Raw genomic sequence first — 19,833 nt, forward strand, 5'->3', positions numbered from 1 at the left:
CATTTTGATGACGTAGCAACTAATCCCCCACATGATCCATAACAATTTAGAGGTTATTGTAACGTGCGAAGCACCGAAAGAACGCTATGAAAGTCAAGTCAAAGTTTATTCCTACAGCACATTTTAAAAGAACTCAGCTCACCAAAGTGCACAGGTTATACAAAATGCACATTTATCCGTAACAGTCACCAAATACATACTAAAAACCATCAAATACAATCAATTAAGTATAAAAGCTAGGGTTCTCTGCTCAACTAGAACTGAAAGCAAGAATAAGTAGTTTCAATAAGTTTCAACAGAGACGTGGGCAGCTGAAACACTGCTGAAAAGGCTCTAGCTCCTCTACTTTAAGTCTGGATTTATGAACACTCGTGCTTCTGGTTTGTAGACCTCAGTTGGAAATTGCACATAAAATGATAAAATCAATGTTGACCTTGAGAACATCTTAACACTGTGCAAGTTTCAATAAATCGGACATAATTCAAGCATCGCTGCTTCCTTTTCTGTCAGTGATACTTATAAGTTAAGAGTCCCTACCTGAAGGTCAAGCTGCTGAACCACCTGCATCTGGACTCTGCACTGGGCTGTACTTCTGTCATCCAGAGTGTGTTCACTGCTTATGTGCCTGAAACAAATAGAGCAAATATGTTAGGAGATTTTTTTTAAATGTAGAAGTAGAGGAAGAATCTTTTATCTCTTATCAAATACTGTGGATAAAACAACATTTAGACCCACACTGATGATGAAGTGAATGTTAAGGGCTATAACAACAACAGTAAGTATCTAAACAAAAATAAATCAAACTCAAATCAGCTGTGTGGTTATGAAGTAAAGGATTTTACAATATTTGCAGAAAGAAAGTTTAAGTTTATTTATATTGTTATTCTCATGTCTCAATGTTCGTTTTGGTTTTGAGTGAACAGTAAACAAACAAACAAGCAACACAAACAATAAAATCGTGTTAATTTCTAATTTTAGTTTTAAATAACCAGATTTTTTGTTTTTCACAAAGTAACATAACTAACATAATATTTAACATATTTAACTGTAAGCTGATCAATATCATAATTTTAAAATTGTAAAGTTTGAAAGAAGTAATCAAAATGAAAAAAGCAAATCCATAACAGTGGAGCTATTACCTAATTATGTCTTTTCAAATGTAATCCATTTCATTAAAAAAAATGTGATTACATAATTCACATATTATCCATTAGTATCTGAAGATGAGGTTAAGAGATGTCAGTTATTCTGCTGCTTTGTTTTCACTGCTATATGTCAAAAATTAAAAGTGTGAAGATTGTTTAAACCTACTTGATAAACTGGCTGAAGTTTTCACAGACTGACTCACAACCGGGCCAATTACACACGCCGTGACCGAAGAGGGCGTGTTTGGCAGCGTGATCACCTTTAACAGTGCTGATCGAGAGAGAGGGAGAGAAGGGCCTGTCAAGATTAAAGAAACCACAGCAGGCAAACAACAAAACAGCAATAAAACAGATATAAGAGTGTTTTGTTTTCTTTTCAGGTAGCAGAAATGACAGGAGAGAGGTGGCAGGGAGCACTGACAAAAAAAAAGCACAAAAAACAGGATAACTATTTACTTTTGATTCGGGACGTGTACTGCAGTTACGTAAACTTTTTCTTTGCTGATCCACTTCAGGTGGCAGAACACAAAGCAAACAAACAATACAAAATACATTGTCCCCAAGGGGAATTAAAAGTGAAGTCTCAAAAGCAAACATCTCCTCACCCGCACCTTGAGAGAAAAAAAAATGTCTACAGATGACAAGTCTTTGATGTTAACAGAAAAAAGGCAGTGTCACCTGAGCCCTCCTGCTGCTTACAGCGAGAACAGACGGCTCTTACCTCTCAGCTCTGTGAGGACAGGCAGACTGCTGGTCATCGGCTTGTCTCCCTGGGACTTTTGCTGACATTATTTTGCCAGCGGAAGATTCTCGATTCTCTTTTATTGTGGTTTTATCTTCAGTCATTCCAATTGTGAGCTCTTTCCATACTTGCTGCATCTTTGCAGGGCTGAGACAAGCTAAAAGATGATTGAAAACACAAAGTCTATCAATACTGCTGCAAATAGCAAAGTAGCTGTGGTGTATTTTTCTAGCGATGTAGCATTTGTTATTCAGTGTACATTAATTATACAGAGCCCCTGCTGTTCCTTCAATCTCGAAATGATGACTTAAAACACATAGTATGCACAAAATGAAAGAGTTGATTTGAAGAAACTTTTTTTTAATGTATAACTTTTGGAAATAGATGTAAAGAGGAGTGACCTGGAGAGAGAGCGGGAGAGGACAGCGCTGGTCTGTGCGCCCGGAGGAGCTGCTGCTGTTGCTGCTGCTGGAGTTGGATGAGCTGCTGGAAGACGAGCTGGGGAGAGGAGAGCTGGAGGATGGGGAAAGAAAGCATTTCTACTGAGGTAGTAAACACTGCCCTCACTCTCTTTTGCCATACCAGAGTGAGACCAGTCAGTCCATTAAGGGTCACATCTGGTAGATGTTTAGATATCGATTCTGGGCTTTTAAGGCTGGAAGAGCGTAATTTTAAGTCAGGTGATATCACCATTTAATGATAACGTTTAATGACTTTATCAGTTGCTGAAATGATTTTAAAATAAAAGGCCAAATCCACATACTATTTCTGTTCAAGCTCAGATGTCAAAATTCTTTTAAAATAAAAGCCCAAATCCATTCATTATTTCACTTTAATCTCTACAACCAGAGAAAGGAAAAGTAATAAATATTTATTTTTTATATGTGTATCAATCTTCAACAATAGGATATCCTCCAAAAATATATAGGTGTGTAATATTGTAGCCTGAGACTCTTACCTCTTTGATTTTCTTACTGGACTGTTGCTGAAGCAGCTGAATCTGTTGTTGCTGCTTCTTGTAGAACTCTTTCAGGTGATGCTATCAAAAAATGTAGCATTATCACGATCATTTAGACACTTATAACTGCTACTGGCAGAAATGTTTGTTTGTTTTATTTATTTTAGGCTGCCTCATGGTTGCCAATCTTAGGTGTGTGGTACAATTTCAGTATTTGGTATATTACAGAAGGTGGAAACAATGACAAAAAGTTTTTTTTTACTGAAGATAGAGATTTACAGACACACTAGCTGGGTATAGGCTGTCTGATATTAAACCTGTTCAAAGACTGCGTGCTTAAGCATTAAAACACTTTAATCCAGGCAAACTCTTTATAAAAATCATGATTCTTTGTTGTTTCCCTGCTACAAGAGGAGAATAAATAACAACAAAGCAACAACAACAGAAACCACAGAAGAAAGGGGTCATAGGCTAACATTGCCATTTTAAATACTGACATCTTGGTGATATGATGGTACTAAGCCAAAATTAATACATTCTCTTTAATGAGATGGAGTTAAACCTTAGTGGAGAAAGTCTAGGTAAGTGAAAAGGTTGAGTTAAAATCCAGAAGCGTTTTTAATAATTATACCTTTTGGTTCTCCTAGTATAAGTCATAATGTGCTAGCACTAGCACTTTTGCACTTTATCTAATGTTAAATATGTATTATAACATTTAGTAAGCTGCTGTGTTATTGTATTATTATTATTATTATTATTATTATTATTATTATTATTATTATTATTATTATTATTATTATACATATTGGTTGATTGGTTGACTTTGAAACACCAGTTTGCTTTGGAATGACTAGCTTACAAATTAGCTCACCTTGATAGCATTAAGCTCATGTTAATCACGGCCTCAGTCTAAATCATTTTGCAGTAACATTAACTCAAATATCTAACCTTATAACCACAATGTATTCTCATTGTCATAAATTCCCATTGATAAGAGTTTTGTCGTTTTTTAACGCTTGCTAGCTAAGTCACTTCTCTTAGCTAGTAAACTAGGCTAAGTTAACAACAATCATAATAATTATATGTATATGCAAATAATAAATAAACAAATATAGTAGCCAATTTACAAACTTTGCTGTGTTATGTAAGTCATGTTTATCAAACACCACCACCCTGACATGTATATATGTTAACTGTGCAAATACCTGATGAAGCAGAAGGGCTTGCTGCTTCTGGTGGATCAGAGCCTGCAGCTGGCTGGGAGCCAGAAACTGCTGAATCTGCTGAGGGGCCATCATAGCAAGAAAGACCTCAAAGAAGAAGAGGAAGGACAACATTTTAAAGGACAGTCAGGAGTGCAGTCAAAACAATAACTGAGACAGAGTGTCAGGTGATAAACAGTAATAACCATCAAATGGGAATCTTTCCAATTACACAACAGTGTTGTCAACCTTTTGTGAACATCATCATGCTGGATTGTGTCACTGACCCAAAATGAGACTGGAGATAGGCTGACCAGTTAATTAGCAACACAATTTCAAGCTTGTTGTGGCTCCTAATAGAAGTGTATGGGTATTAATAAAGGCAAACACTCCCAGAATAATAACTGATCTGCGCTGTCACTGATAGGGTGACAAATAACAAGGCTATTGTCTCCCTTTGTAGTCACACAGAGCCTACAGCAATTACCATGACTGCATTAAGAAACAACAACATGCATATTCCACATGTTGTATTACAAACAACACATAAAAAAGGTGCTACTAAATGATTGTTGGGGAAAATATAATTTATTTGAATTTTGCAGTATGTGGTTTCCTTATCTATATATAAAACATCAACCGTTATATAAAGACTAAAGCTGTTCTTTGGGTTTGGTAAAGCTGTCATATTGAAGTAATATCTCAGCAGCCTGCAGGATGTAATGAAAGAATGCACCAAGGACTTCAAGTTTGTAATTTTTCCACCCATCAGTCCATTGAGATGTTGCCCCCTGTGTTCAACCAGACTGAGAAAGTTAAGAGCAATAGGCATTACATGAAGAACAAGGAAGGAAGGAGGTGCAGTGGTCTTATTTAGTGCTGAAACAGCTGGCCTTTTAATTTACTGGTTGATTGGCAGAAGTTAAATCAACCATCAAGATTATGTAGACATACTTTCTCAAAAACCAGGGGGAGGACAAAGACGCTTTACCAAAATTAGCAAAGAAAAAAATAAGCTTTAAAAAAGTTCAACTACCACACCCCAAAAAAACACAAACCACACGGTGGTTATGCCACGTTTTTAAAAATATAAAAGTTTAACCCTTGTGTGGTGTTCGTATTTTTGTTACTCAGCCAGTGTTCATGGGTCTGGTGGACCCGCTAGAGTTTTGGCTTTCCAAATTAACACTATCAAACAATTTTATGTTAAATTACTCAACAGATGTTTACTTCATCCCAATTACAAGACATATGAACAGCAAACATGGTTAATTTTTTCCCTTTACCTTTGTTAGATCACATTTATGAATTAATGTGCTTCTCGTTTTTCTTTTATATAAAATGTTATAAATAAATCAGTTATAATCAAGTGGAGTGAGTGGAAAGACACAACACATTTACACGTGAAAAAATAATTAATTGTTTAATTTTTCTTTTGAAGAAAACTGAACACGGGTCTCACAGACCCGAACACCATACAAGGGTTAAGACAAGACTGACAAATATATGTGTCAAACTTTTTTTGTTCTCCCCGAATGTTCTTTTGCATGTAGGTGCAGCTGGCTTCATTATCGCACTTTACAAATCACCGTGCATCCATTTGCTGCGTGCAGCCTGGATACAGGTAAGAAAGAAATGCATTGAAGATGAAGGTCCCTGCCTTTTATTATCAAAGGAAAAAAAACAGTTTTCTACATGAATAGTCCTTATTTGTAATATTTTTAGGGTTTTCAGATTGAAAAAAAAAAATTCATATCACAAGTCATTATTAAATTCTGAAGACCAGAATCTGGGTAAAGGGTAAAGTTATTATGTCAGCTGAAAATACCCCCCCCACCAAAAAATAGGATCTTTAAATATTAACACCATGCAGTTGAAGTCCAGATTTAGAAAGTGAATTAGGAGAATAGAACAGAACAAAAGTGACAAGATGACAGGACGGACTGGAGGAAGCGCTGTTGCTGGCCGCTAATTATCTCAGTTGTTTCATTGATCCCTTAGATTAAGATTACCAGGGATGGAATTGCAAGAGACAACCATAAAATTGTGTTGAGCCATGCTTATTTGCCGTTCACTTGCATCTGTTTGACCTAGGTCTGTGCACAATTATTCCTCCCTGGCTCTGACTCACAAGCTAATAATGAAGGACAAACAAGAATTCTGTGTGTCAACTCCCCGCTCCCCTCAGATCTCATATGAAATCTTTGTCACTGTCAACAGAGCCGTGAGCTCTGGGTTTCGTGTCCTGCCAGAGGATATCCAATATGAGGCCATGGGGTATTTCTCTCTTGACATCTGTTTGAGGAAGAGTGTTCTGTTTTCCACTTATGAAGGAGAGGAAAGAGCTGAAGGATGAAGAAAAGGAGGATGAGGGGCACGATGAAGGAGTAGCAGGACACACACGTACCTGTTTATGCTGAAGAGTCTGCCAGTCGTCGCCACTCAGAGTGCCAGCGTTCCCATTAGCGACTCTTTCCCCTCCACTACTGTCTGTGTGACTGAGGAGGCTGCTGGCTGGGTTTTGACGGGCTGTTGTGGGACTGAGAGGGGACTCTGGCATCTCAACTAACATCATAAAAGAAGCTGGTTATCAAAGATGTAAGCTGCAAACTTCTACTGCTATTTGAAAAAAAGAAAATCTCAAAGACAGGACAAAGAAAATCTAATTAAAAAATATTCTTACAACCAAAACAAAAATAAAATGTTTCAAGGAAGGCCTAAAATAGGCTGAAATATGCTGCAGATAATATTTAGAGGACTGCTGACAAAAAAAATATAGATACATTTTTGACTTTCAAGTAAAGATTTCAACAATTTTAATGAATGCCAATCATAAAAAACATCAGTGCATGCTTTTTTTGACCTGTTATTGACTTCCTAACATTTAAACGATAATACCCTGTAAGATTTAATCATTTAATACCATCAAAAGTCAGAATGATTGATTGTAACTGGATGTATCCAGAAAATCGATCTATAGATTATAACATGTATAGGCATTAAAGAAAATTAGTCAACATATCTTACCACTGCACAAAGGCAAAGCTAATAAAAAGCTCCCTAACAATAGTTTAAACACATATCCTGTTACATAAAACATGACTTTAAGTTTTCATATAAAGTCCTGAAATGCACAGGAAGTACAATCTAAGCTCTCCTACTGAAAACGAACAAAAGCTTCGTACCGTTAAGGTGAACAGCTGAATTCAGAGCAGCCAAGAAGAGTTGGTGTCTTCAACTAGGCAGTTTGGAGTGTGGATGAGAGATAACTGATGGAGTTGTGTGACTACCTCGAGGGGAGGAGTCACAGCACTGTGAGCAGGAAAAACAATATTATAAAATCAGCCGGCGCTACAAATATATTTAAAACATAAAAGTGCCGGCAAAAGTCTCCTGCAATGTAAAAAATCTCCTCTTAAAATTTGAATTGATTAATGTCATTTACATTGTAAGAATACAAACATTTATAGAACATGTATTATTCACATTAGTGCATACAGCACACACAGCGTTGTGCTTCCCAGCTACCTGTTTTTTTTTAATCCTGACACTATTTTTCTTTGAGATATTCATAGATGTGCACAGTGCAATAAGCAAAACGCCCCCTAACACACATCATTTATTGCCTTAAATGAAAAACAAAGAGTCCTTTTTACATTTCTTAGAGAAGACAAGTATAGTTTTACTTTATTTAGATATTCAGTATCTAAGACGTCTGAAAAAAGGGCTCTCTAACCACACAACTGTCAAACTCTTATCAAAGAGCTATTTACAGTTGCATCTGCACATTTGAAAATTTTAAAAAACAAAACAAAACACAGCAGTACATAAAAACAAATAGAAGTGTTTAATTTAGCCTGCTGATGAATGCAGTATACCCTAGAGTGCAGACACGCAGCTGACAAACTGACAAATAACACTTTGAATAACTCTCGACATGTCTGAGACAAAATAAACTTTGTGGAAGACAGTTCTGCACAATCATTATGGATTTATTTTAAAAAAATGTTTACTCTCAGCGTGCCACCTTTATCATATAAACGTCCTCGACGAGGGTGAGGACTAAAGGCCAGACAGCCACGTCCTTGTAATTTATCTCTTGTTGGTATGAGGGATCGCAAGGAAAGGCTCAGAAACCTTTAGTTTCCCCTCAAATAATCCAGACAAAGAATTAATGTGTTAGCTTAAAAAATATTTATAGCAATAATGCACAATAAAACGTGTTAAAAAGAAGCCTTTTACATCGTGTATATTCACAGAAGTAACAGCTGAGGGAAATGGACTTGTACATCTTCACAAAAAGTACAAGATTAGACTTCATAGCAGGTAATGACTGACTTGTGTATATTGTTACCAAGGTAACTTTCTGCCACCTACTGGATTAATATTTACCTGCCTTCCAATTTGGATGAAAAAGGTAATAATGTGTTTTTTATATATAGGCACCTTTCAAGACACTCAAGGACACCTTACAAGCAATTAAGTATCAAAATCACAATATGGATATAATAACAGTTGGAAAACACCATGGAATTAAAAGTCAATACATCATTAAATACTACTAGTGTCGTGTGTATTCACATCTTATATTTGTTCTGCCTCCAGCTTGTTCTGTTTCATTATAAAATCATTTAGGGATTTGAAACGAGTTCTTTTATTTGTTTTTGTTTTTCTAAACTCTTTTACTGTTTCACTCTTTCACAACTGGAGACTGGAAACCTAAAGGGTGGTGGTGTCCTAGCCTTGATTGTGTGTGACTCTCTTTCAGTTCAGCAACCAACCCACTGTGATGCACTAAGGCTCATAATGTGATGAGGTCCCCTCATTTTATTCCTCTACGTGTCCTGCAGACGGCATTGTGGCTCCACCTGAGCCAAGGACTCGGTTCACAAACCAGTCGTTGTGCTCGTTGCTGTTCCTCCAAACAAGACCGGGGTTCCTGAGATAGAGAAACCTCAAGTTGATTTTCTGGGAGAGGGAAGACAGGATGACTTTGGCAATCAGAGCAACACCACAGAGTAAGAGCTTAGACAAGGTCTGTGTGTCCTCAGAAGATTTAGGAAGAGTTAGTAAGGATGCTGGAAAAGGTTCTAACAGCATTCGTTGCAGTTATTACTGCCGCCAAGGAGGTTATACACCAAATAGAGCTCGAAAAGGTTTGAATGAATTTTGAGTGGGGTCATATTAATAACCCATTAAAATTTCACTTCCATCCACCAAGGTCTTTAAAATGGACAAAAAGCCTTATAAATTAGAAACTACGATTCTTATAAGTGTAATGTGTATTATCAGCATATAGAAAGTACCTTGTAAAGATGAAAATAAATAATAATAATAGATAATAAAATAAAAAATAAAAATGTGAGAAACTATGTTTTCTAAATATTCCCTATATGCCTATATTGACTACATATAAGCATATAGGGAATGATATATGGGAATTCTAAATATCGCTTTACTGGGGACGTCTGGCCTCTTCTTCAGAGTCAAATAAGGTCAAAGTTTCATAACTTTTATCTTTAAAACTGCACTTAAAATTCTACTGCCTTTGTATTGGTGACATTTAGGAAATGATGCTGCTATATGAGGACGCTAAATATCACACTATAGTCTGCACTGAAATATCATGTGATGCTTGACCTCTGACCTCATTACTTTTCTCATCTGCCTTTCTTTCAAGTTGACCTCAAAAAGATTTCTAGCTATTAAAAAAAGTATGATCAAGAGAAAGAGCATGAGCTGCCTAGTTATTTTGAAATATAATGTAGTATAATATTATCTACATTCATTTACAAATCACTACCTATTATCCATTACCTACTGATACATAATGTTTACAGTAAACATCTGTCGGGCTGCCCTTATCGGATGTTTACTGAGTTACAAATTCTTAGAACATGTTTAAAAGGAACAAAGAAAAATAAATGAATGCATACAAAATACAATACTTGTCTTAAAAGTAAATACTGCTTCATGTTTTGTTCTATAATGATGCTGCTCTCCTCTGTCTCAGGTACATGGTTAAAATCACTTCCTGCTTTTTTCTTCTATATTGTAAAAAGTGTCAATAATATGTAGCATGACGCTTCCTTCCTCTGTATTCATGGTTTATTTTCACCCTACCTTCCACGACTGAGCACTGCAATAAAGGTATTCTGTCTGCATCACATCCTCTAACAGCCTGGACAAAAGCCTTGTCTCATACGAATCAATCAAGTGCTTACCATTCATTCTTATTCATTGTTAAACAATATGTTTTACTCACTAATACTAAGCGCTCACCACTTTTTTGGCAATTATGCAAATTTGTCACCTATAAGATAAATACAGGAAATATTACACACTAGAGCCATAAACTGTATCATGGTATCTGCCAATGTGATAGGTGGATAATAGATAAATCTAATGTGGAATGACTGTTTCTCACCTTGAGACTTTCACAGCTATTAAATTATCAGATATTCACAGATTTGAAATGATTTTAAACAGGATGCAAGTGCAATGGAGCCCGTTGTGGGCCAGAAGTAACAAAACATAAATAGTTTCCATGGTAAATCCCATGTGGCTGTAAAAATAACATTATAACTCCTTTGGGAGTCATGGATTCTACAAAGATGTCCACAAAATATTTAGACTTTGGGGTGGTTTTGTAATAAGAAACTTAGATGATTATCAACTTATAGTTTAGATTAGGTCATACAAGCCCTCAAAAAACAAAAAAACAAATACGGCACTGGGTCATACATTCTCTTCAGGAGAAGACTTAGACTACTGCACATAGTTTAAGTCCCTTCTGGCCTATTTATAGTGTTGGCCCTCGCAACAATGTCATCTGTAATTTGACTCCATCTGTTAAGTCAGAGCATGAATGTCAGTTGCCAGAAGCAGCGCAGTTCATTTTCACGCTGAGTCTCTCACAGAGAGCTTCATGGATTTTTGGGGGCAGCCAAGAGGGTCTGGGGCCTGTAACTTCTTAGGAGTCCCAGTCCTCAGCTCCTGGGACGTGGACGATGATGAGGGCGAGGTGGTCATCGGCCTCAGGCCTAAATCCTCTCCTCTCCCACGGAGAAAGAGCTCTGTGTCTGATGAGGACTCGGAGCCTGAGCCTCCCATGTGTGGCTCCAGGAGAGTTTCCTTCGCAGATGCCAAAGGCCTCAATTTGGTTCAAGTGAAGGAGTTCGACACGTGGGACGTGCCCAAACTGCCAGGATACGACACATCTGATGGGGAAGGCAATGATGAAGATGAATACATTCTTTCACCTCTTAATTTTTCCCTCCCGTTATTAACCGAGGAGCTACTGACCAAGGTCCAGGAGCAGAAAGTAGAGCTGGAAAAAATTGAGTTACTTCCAGGGACCACAATAGTAAAAGCGGTGGTGCGCGTCCTCAACATCTCCTTCACTAAGGCGATATATGTTCGAACAACTTTGGACTGCTGGTCCAGCCACTTTGACCTCCTGGCTGAGTACATCCCTGGTTCCAGCGATGGGCTGACGGACTGTTTCTCATTCACGCTCACTTTGTGGCCTCCATTTCGGGAAGAGGGGGCCAGAGTTGACTTTTGTCTGCGGTATGAAACACCTGTGGGGACGTTCTGGGCCAACAACGCCAACAAGAACTACGTGCTGTCATGTTTCCGCAGAACAAAGGAAAACGATCAGCCACAGAAGGAAAACGTGAACAAGAAAAGCTGCCTCAAGACAGCCAGGTGAGAATACAAAGTGATTTCATAAAACATTTTTAGGCACATTTTTTAGGTTTATTTAATTATAGGAATTGTGCATGGTCAGGGGAATGTCCATTATGCTTGTTATGGAAGATTGTAAAGGCCATTTCCTGCCTTGAATTAAATATCGACTATTCATTAAAAATGTCCTTTGCTAGTTAGTTTTGTAACTTAAGTTTTTTTGGTGATGACTATGTGAGGTCTATAATTTGAATAACTCATATAAATAGAAGAAATATGCTTCTTCTTCTTTTCTTTCTTTTTTTTTTTTTTTACATTATAACCAATCTAGACTTTGTGAAATGGACAACAGTCACAGTTAGAAAATACACAATTTCACATCTCACACATATAAATACTTACAAGTTTTTAACAATTTAACACTTTTTAATCAAAACAATTTGTGTATCTCAGCACTGTCACCTTACGTGGTTTGTTGATTGACGATAATCACCTGAAGCTACGTGAAAAAGAAAAGCGAATTAACCCTGACTGATCGCATTTTTAATTAATTAACTTATTACAGTTCGAACTCCAGCGTGGAAAACAGTTCAGGAAAGGAGTCGTCAACACAGGGAAATATTGCAGCAGGTGAAAATTTTCCTTTTCCCCACTGTGAAATGAAGAAATGACCTGAAATTGAAGAAAACTGCGTTGATAGCCCAGCAGGATCATAGATAAAATGTTTCTTGTCTCCAGATGTGGCCAACAGTGGACTAGAGGGTGACACTTTGAAATCTAAGAATGATCAGTCAGGAATGTCAGAGGAACATGGACAGAAATTACTGGTGAGTGGAAAAAAAATGCTGCCGATATGACTGATGACGCAACAGTTCCAGTTCTGTCCTGACATTGTAAATCCTCACATGCAAAATGTTGTAAAGCAGGGGTGTCAAACATAAGTCCCAGGGGCCACAATCGGCCCAGCAAAGACTCCTATCCTTTTATTGTAATTCTGAACATTCGTTACAACCCAAAGAGTAGTGCTGACAGATTCTTTTCATTTTACAGCAACGTTTCTTTATCATGTAGAAAAAAAAGAGATGTATTATTAATATTGTACCTTTTTTTTAATAATATCTCAGGGATTAAACATGTAGTTCACTGGTCAGGCCCACGAAACACTGAAGTGGGCCATAATGTAAGATGAGTTTGACATCCCTGCGTTAGGGTTAGGGTTAGGTTTTCTACATATATGATGTATTATTAGCAGTGTAAAGGCATTTAAAGGATCGGTATGACTGTGAGGTGCAGGAGGAGCAGAGAGCTTAACATGACCCTGGTGCACTTTTTCAGAGAGGGTCACATAACTGGAGTTGGGTACCACCAGTATAACATAATGTGCTGTGCACCTAAAAAAAATAAATAAGAAGTGATACTTGCAGTTTGTGCTTTCTCACAGTTTCAATTACATTTAGTCAGGCATGCTTTGTTTTTTTTTAATGTCTTCTTGTTGTGAGAAATGCAGCTTTAAATTTTACCTCACTTGGTTTTCTTTAAGGGGCATGTTGTTGAAATGAATCTATCTGTGTTGGTGGACAGATTGAGAGCGGAGTAAACGACAGCCAAAGGAGTCGCAGAAAGGCTGCACGGATGGCCCGGGTGAGGGACTACTTTGCTCAAAGAAACGGAGACGCCAACAACGCAGATAGAGACGAATCACCTCCAGGGGTACCACAGGCAGCTCGAGAAGAAACCCCAAAGGAAAGCCATACAGATGTGCAACTGTTTGCTGAGAGCAACCGCAAACCAGAAGGTTCCCAAGCAAAGTGCAGCAAACCCCTCCTCAGTGTTTCACATGTTTTGTCACCAGCACTTGACCGAACGTCTGAGAACGAGCCAGAGAAATCTGAGAGCATTGCTTTGGCTGCCTCAGTCACATTAGCAGAAGGTGAGAGTGCCACGGACATCCAAGATGACCTGTTTGATAATTTTGCTCAAGCAGAACAGCAACATACCAAATCTCAGGACAGTAGTCAGGAGGCAGACATGGGTCATGAATACATTAGCAGAACAGCAGTGAGAAATGAAAGCCTTGTTGGCCAGACCAGCAGCTTCACATTTGGCACTGTGGTGGCTCCGCTGTATCACCAGGTGTTTGGCAGAGTGGGAAGTGAAAGTCAGAGAGGAGCTGGCTGGGAAAATCCTGCACGGGCTACACTGAATATTGGAGGCTTACATCCTCACACTGGCATGAGACAGATTAGTTGCACTGTTTCAACAGATATTAAAAGTAACAATAGTAAAGCACTTCGAAATGTGATTAATAACCAGAAATCAAACCAGGAATGCACAGACATAGCACCATGCAATAATCGTGTTGAAGAAGAAGAAGAAGAAGAAGAAGCAAGTTTAAGTCTGACATTAAATGCAGAGACTCTGCAGGTTCTGGCTGGGACTGAAAATACAGACCGGAGATGCACAAGCACACTTAAGGGTTCACAAACTTGTTTAGAAGACACATTAAGCTGTCCTGAGACTGTAAACATTTTATCGCAAGCAGATTTGTTGAATCCACAAATACCGGCTGAGAGTTTACATCCCTGGGGAGAAGCACAGGAAGACAGTGTAACACATGACCCCCAAGGCCAAATTACAGCAGAAACAACACAGTGTCCACTCCCAGAGAATCCATGTACACATGATAAAACTAATCTGGATGAAACGCACGCAAAAAGCGATACACATGAAGTCAGGACCAGTCCGCAAACATCATTTGTAAAACTTGAAAGCTCTGGGGACCTGCTGGGACATGTTAATGAAGAACCTGACCAACAGAGCGCCGACTTAGAAGAAAAACGCCATGAATGTGAGTTAATCAAAGCTCTGTGTCCTGGTAACGCATCTTTTAGTGAGGTTAAACCATGTGAAGACTTGCATAAGTTGAATTTGCACCACAATGACAATTCAGTTACAAAAGCAACTGTTCCTGACTGCAAACTTGTGGAGAAATCAGATTTCACAACACCCGAGACACTTCTGGAAGCTCGAGGAGAAACTAACAACATGGGAGACGGCAGTAAAATGACACACGGCTCACTCAAAGATGAATCAAAATCCTCTGGTGAAACTGAGGTAACAGGGGAGTTGGCTGAATGCGTGACTACAGAGACACAGGAAAAAACAGAGCATTGCAAAATCAAAGCTAAGGAGGAGGCTCTCTGTTTAGGAGAAATCACTGAAGTGAAGGACTGGGAAATGATGGTTAAAGAAGAAGAAAACAACATTTTAATACACGAAGAAGAAAGGGAGATAGTATATTTAAATCCGGGCGTCTGTGAAGTAAGAGAAAAAGAAATTGAAAATGAGGAATTTGTCAAGGGGAGGGCAGTGACAGGAGTAGAAGAGGACAGCGAAACAATCGGAGAGGCTGTCTCTGGAGAAGATGGTGCCAGTACTGAGGTAGAATGTGCTCAAGTCATAAAGATGAACAAAACAGGTGGAAGGGAAGAATTAACTGAGGAGAACCAAGTACAAGAAACAGAGGGACCAGTAGAGACAGAGCTGCACACAAAAAAACACTTTGCAGGAAAAGAGGTCAGTATTGAATGGGCACACATCCAAGAAAACGAGGAGATAAAGGGAGATGGGAAAATAAACTTGAATAAGGAAGGTGAAGGCGGAGCAGAGTGGGAGAAAGAACCAAAGGAGGGAAACGGAGAGGAGCTGGATCCACGTTACGAATTCCTAAATTACAGAGCAGTAGAGGCGGAGCTTGTAGAATCACATTCACGTGTGGCGAAACAGGAACAAAAAGATCCAGAACTGTGTTTGGAAGAGAAGTTAGAAATTACAGGAAGCAAGGATGGAGAGGTTTTATCTGCTCTGGTGCACAGTGGGCTGAAGGATGGCGACGAGAGCGTACCAGTGAAAGAAAGTATAGGAGAAGAGCAAAGTGCACACATTCAAACTGAAAAACAATGTCTTCACACCACAAAAGCTCAGTCAGAAGATGGAAATGGTTGTGCCGCTGCAGAGGGGGGCGCTTTAACGGATGAACCTGAAAGTGATCAAACAAGCCAGGACAGCGCTTCAGCAGAGTCGGACTCGGGCGATGAGGTGGAGCTGTACATGCACTGCCTGAGGGCCGTCGGCACAGGAGGATGGTCCCACGAAGACAAGAGCACTGTGAGCAAAAGGCCCCGTCTAAGCAGAACCAAACTGCTGTCTGCCACTATGCCGCCCATCACTGAATATCACGATGAAGAACAACACCTCAGTTGCCTTCAGGAGAAGCTTGAAGACAGCAATGCCGCTGTTTCCCCTGCAGAGGAGCGCATGGGTCAGAGTGTTTTGTCCTGGACAGACACGTTTTCCTGTAGCAATATTGCAAAATCACTGCTATATGCAACCCTGCTGGTGGTGTTTTTAGTTGTGGCATACCATTATGACTTTTTTGCCTGTTTGGGCCTCTACTTGATATCTCTGGTTTGGCTCTGCTGCCGAGAAGAGAAGTAACCAGTTAAAAATGACAACACAATGGGCTGAATTAAAATGTAATAATAATAATTTAAAAAAACAATATGTTTGATTTTAAAGGTTTTCAGAGTGTACATGGTACTGATGTGATACCCAATTCTTCTTCCAGTGATGACTAATGCATGATTTAGACTGATTTTTGCAGGAGATCTATGCTGTTACTTATACTGTAAACTCCTTTAACCCTGCACCATAACCTTCCGCGCAACCTGCTGCAAGCCCACCGAAATGTAACTACATGTCGGGGTGTCGCAGCATCGACTCGAACAGCGTGGATGGATGTGGCGTAGGGGGAAAAGGGGCTTCCGGTTACATCGTGAGTTAGGAAGTAGATTTCCAGCAGAAGTCCAAATTAAGCTCAAGAAGACACAGTTAGGCAGATATCACACACGTTTGCTGTCATAAGTCATTATTCTCAATGCTTCACTGTACATAAAACCTACATTACAATGGTTACATTGATCAGTTCTGCAGCTTTTTCAAGGTGAAATACACTACTCACTGAAGCTAATGAGAATGTTTAATTTTAATTTTAATTTTTCGATCATGCTTTAAAAAAATGAAATATTTTTCTGTTATACTACATTTATTTTTTAGTGTAGATGTCATGCGCATGTTTTTTGTTTTTAGGTGTAGCCTTAAAATCAGTATCCATGTGCAGGTTCATCCAGGTCAGGGTAGTCTTGAGAGACTAAGGAAAGGAAGGAAATTGGATTTCTTTGGGTTTGTGATGATGTTTTTCTAATCATCCAAGAGGCTTCTTCGGTTCTAAAAAATGGTAGAGGGTCCAAGTATTTAGACTCTGGTAAAAGGTATGAGTCATTACTGTTACCAGGGATTAAGGGCTGAAACCACTATGAGACCTTTCCCCAATCCATCATGTGACCGACTGAGGTCACCTGAGGTGAGGTAAATGGTTCTTAAATGGTGCTTTTCTGCTCAAGCTGTCAAAACACCGTATGCCACACCCATTCACACACACACATGATACTGAGTTACATCACTTTTTTCCTGCATCTAAGTGCTTTTTAACTAACATTTACAGTCCAGTGAACGCACCGGGAGCAACTCAGCGTTTAGTATCTTCTTTGGCCAGATCAAACTCACCCCAATGGTTTGAGTGGGGTCATTGAAGTTCCTGGGATGAATGAATAAACCCAGATAGAAATCAAGTCACTTGGACCCATAACTTTTGTTTTCAACTTTGACTTTTAGCTGTGCAAGCTGAACACAGCTGCTGTATGACTTCAGGGAAAAAAGGATTAGCGTTCCCTTTTAAAAAGAAACACCATAACATTTATAAGCCGGACACACAAAAGGTATAAACAGGGGCTTCTTTTTGATTTGAAGTGTTTCTAAATAAAGACAGGATGGTTCCGAGGTATCATGTGAAACACGTTGTAATGCTGTCTTTTGTCTGGAAGCTCACTGACTTTGTTTAGTTTGCAGCCATGAAACTACCCAGTTAGTTGACCTAAAAAGGTGTTTCTCTCAGAAGTAAACCCTTTAGAGCAATAGCAATGCAGTTTTATTAGCATGGCTGACATGTTGACTAAACCCTATACCTCTTGGATTGTTTAATAACTTTTACAAAGTGAAAGATAGTCAGGCAACTGTCGTCTTTGTCAGACTAACAGGTGCCTATCTGACCTCTTTTTAGGTGTTTTTACTTGGATACAATGATAAATCAAATGTGCCGTGAGAATGGGGATAATGCATTTTTAAAAGTTCATTTCATTAGAAATACTAGCATTAAAAATTTTATATATATATATATATATATATTTCTATTGTGTATTGTGTGAGCCACACTTTATGAAGCATAGAATTGCTTTAGAAGCAAAGGGAAATCAAATTGATACAATAAAAATCATTTAAACCGAGATGAGACGCAATTTAATAAATTGTAACTCATAGGGCCATTTTTTCCTCCACCAAAATATTAGTACATGTCTCGGGTTCCACAATACATCTAATAAGCATATCTCCAGCTAAATAAACAGTGCCTTAGCCACCATGTGATGTGTGATATTTTGGGAGAGAGAAATACTTCACTGTCAGAGGGTTTAAGAATTTATAACTACAACAAAAGTTTAAATAAAGCTACAGTTGTCCTCACTTCATATGAAATCTGTGTTTAAACTGAAAATAAATAGACACCCTCTCCAGACACTTCATAAAGTACACTGTACTAAAATCAGGTTGGACTCCCCTTATCCCTTCAGAGCTGCCTCAATTCACAGATTCAACAAGGTGCTGGAAACACTGCTCAGATAGTTTGGTCCCTATTAACATAGCTTCACACAGTTAGTGTGGATTTGTTGGCTGCATATCTATGATGTGAATATTCTGTTGCACGCTCTATTGGACATAGATCTGGTAACTGTGGACGCCATCTGAGGTCAGTGAACTCACTGTCATGTTCAAGAAGCTGGTTTATAATTATTTGAGCTTTGAGCTCTATTATCCTGCTGGAAGCGTCCACTGGAAAATAGGAATACTGTGGTCATAAAGGGACGGACATGATCAGCCACACACAACAGGAAGGCATCTAAAATTTTATTCATGTTGTAGAATGTAGTCCCTGTGATAAAACTGTAGATTTCTAATATTTGTTATTACCTCGAGTCCATGTGGACATGGTTCTGCTGAACACAGATGTAATAAGTCCATTACCAATGTGGATTTAGTGACTATTTTATTTTCATTGGGGTTACACAGTGTCCACCGTAAGGCATTACCTCATATTCTGAAATGACTGAACATGCAGTTAATAATAGATGTTGTCCTGCAAACAGCATTGACATATATGGTATTTAACTTTTTCCCCTGTTGTTCAGACAGTGTCAGTTTGTTTTCATTAGCCAGAGTCAAATTACCATCTCAGACTATAATGCTCTCCATCAGGATTTTCCAAGCCAATTTCCAGAAACAATAACCATGGATTGGCATCACTTGTGGGTTTTCAAATTCTTAGCCTATTTTAGAAAACATTGCATCATCTTTTCAAAGGTTTAATATCTGTACAGCTTTAGAAATGATCCTTCTTACACTATCCCATTTAACAGGACAGAACATCCTCTCCAGTCACCCTGTCTTAAATCATGATGGGGGTTGGAGGCGGGGGACTAGATCCTATATATGGGTCTGTTATAATATAAAAATCGTTTGGCTTCATGCAAAGAAGGGAAATGATATATAAGGATGGCACGTTGAACTATGTTCACAGTGAGATATTTCTGGAAGTGCTCCTGAGCTTGTGCAGTGATTTACATGACAGTGCTGCCATAGGGCATCCAGTTTTGATTTTCAGCCTCTTCCCTTGCACACAGAGATTTCTCCAGAGTCTCATCACCTGTTGGTGATACTGTATATTGTGATAATGATGACGTTGATGTCATTTTGCATAATATACAGTGTCCCAACTTTTTCAGAACAAGGTTTGTATACATAATGCTAGCAAATTTATTTTACAGGAAGGGCTTCCAGTAGTTTCTTCAACACATGTCCAATATTTTAATTGGAGAACTAATAAAAGAAAGCAAACAACGACAAAAACACACAAAAAGTTATTCAGTT

General features: G+C 38.6%; 2 protein-coding genes and 1 long non-coding RNA gene across 4 annotated transcripts in view; 2 read left to right on the forward strand and 1 right to left on the reverse strand.

Moving 5' to 3' along the window:
* Positions 1-19,833, reverse strand: part of LOC147325031 (forkhead box protein P4-like) — a 35,205-nt gene that overhangs the window by 5,425 nt on the left and 9,947 nt on the right. The window contains exons 2-9 of one of the 2 annotated variants that reach the window (XM_086299307.1): positions 7,233-7,359; positions 6,455-6,612; positions 4,051-4,155; positions 2,846-2,926; positions 2,289-2,400; positions 1,867-2,044; positions 1,312-1,416; positions 538-625 (exon numbers count right to left, since the gene is read on the reverse strand). In XM_086299307.1, coding sequence (XP_086155433.1) covers positions 538-625; positions 1,312-1,416; positions 1,867-2,044; positions 2,289-2,400; positions 2,846-2,926; positions 4,051-4,155; positions 6,455-6,607 — 822 coding nt within the window. In that variant the 5' untranslated portion in view covers positions 6,608-6,612; positions 7,233-7,359. Of the gene's footprint in view, positions 1-537; positions 626-1,311; positions 1,417-1,866; positions 2,045-2,288; positions 2,401-2,845; positions 2,927-4,050; positions 4,156-6,454; positions 7,083-7,232; positions 7,360-19,833 lie in introns of those variants that run through there. The other variant, XM_086299305.1, reaches the window with a different exon arrangement.
* LOC147325032 (uncharacterized) lies at positions 4,124-6,935 on the forward strand. Its single transcript, XR_015130256.1, has 3 exons — positions 4,124-4,235; positions 5,601-5,671; positions 6,268-6,935. It is a non-coding gene; the product is annotated as an uncharacterized LOC147325032 (long non-coding RNA).
* Positions 10,916-19,057, forward strand: ppp1r3ab (protein phosphatase 1, regulatory subunit 3Ab). Its single transcript, XM_086299302.1, has 4 exons — positions 10,916-11,757; positions 12,302-12,366; positions 12,475-12,563; positions 13,318-19,057. The coding sequence occupies exons 1-4, from the start codon at positions 10,916-10,918 to the stop codon at positions 16,231-16,233; spliced, it is 3,912 nt and encodes a 1,303-aa protein (XP_086155428.1). The 3' UTR covers positions 16,234-19,057.

Source organism: Aulonocara sp. 'chitande type north' Nkhata Bay, linkage group LG7 (genome assembly GCF_057382095.1).
Source record: "Aulonocara sp. 'chitande type north' Nkhata Bay isolate Kocher_YH1m ecotype deep benthic linkage group LG7, A_spYH_male_GT1.1, whole genome shotgun sequence".
NCBI lineage: Eukaryota > Metazoa > Chordata > Actinopteri > Cichliformes > Cichlidae > Aulonocara > Aulonocara sp. 'chitande type north' Nkhata Bay.

Coding starts and splice junctions, on each gene's coding strand:
- ppp1r3ab (XM_086299302.1), top strand. CDS start 10,916: ATGTCAGTTGCCAGAAGCAGCGCAGTTCATTTTCACGCTGAGTCTCTC. Junction 11,758..12,301: donor AGCTGCCTCAAGACAGCCAG/GTGAGAATACAA, acceptor AACTTATTACAG/TTCGAACTCCAGCGTGGAAA. Junction 12,564..13,317: donor AACATGGACAGAAATTACTG/GTGAGTGGAAAA, acceptor GTTGGTGGACAG/ATTGAGAGCGGAGTAAACGA.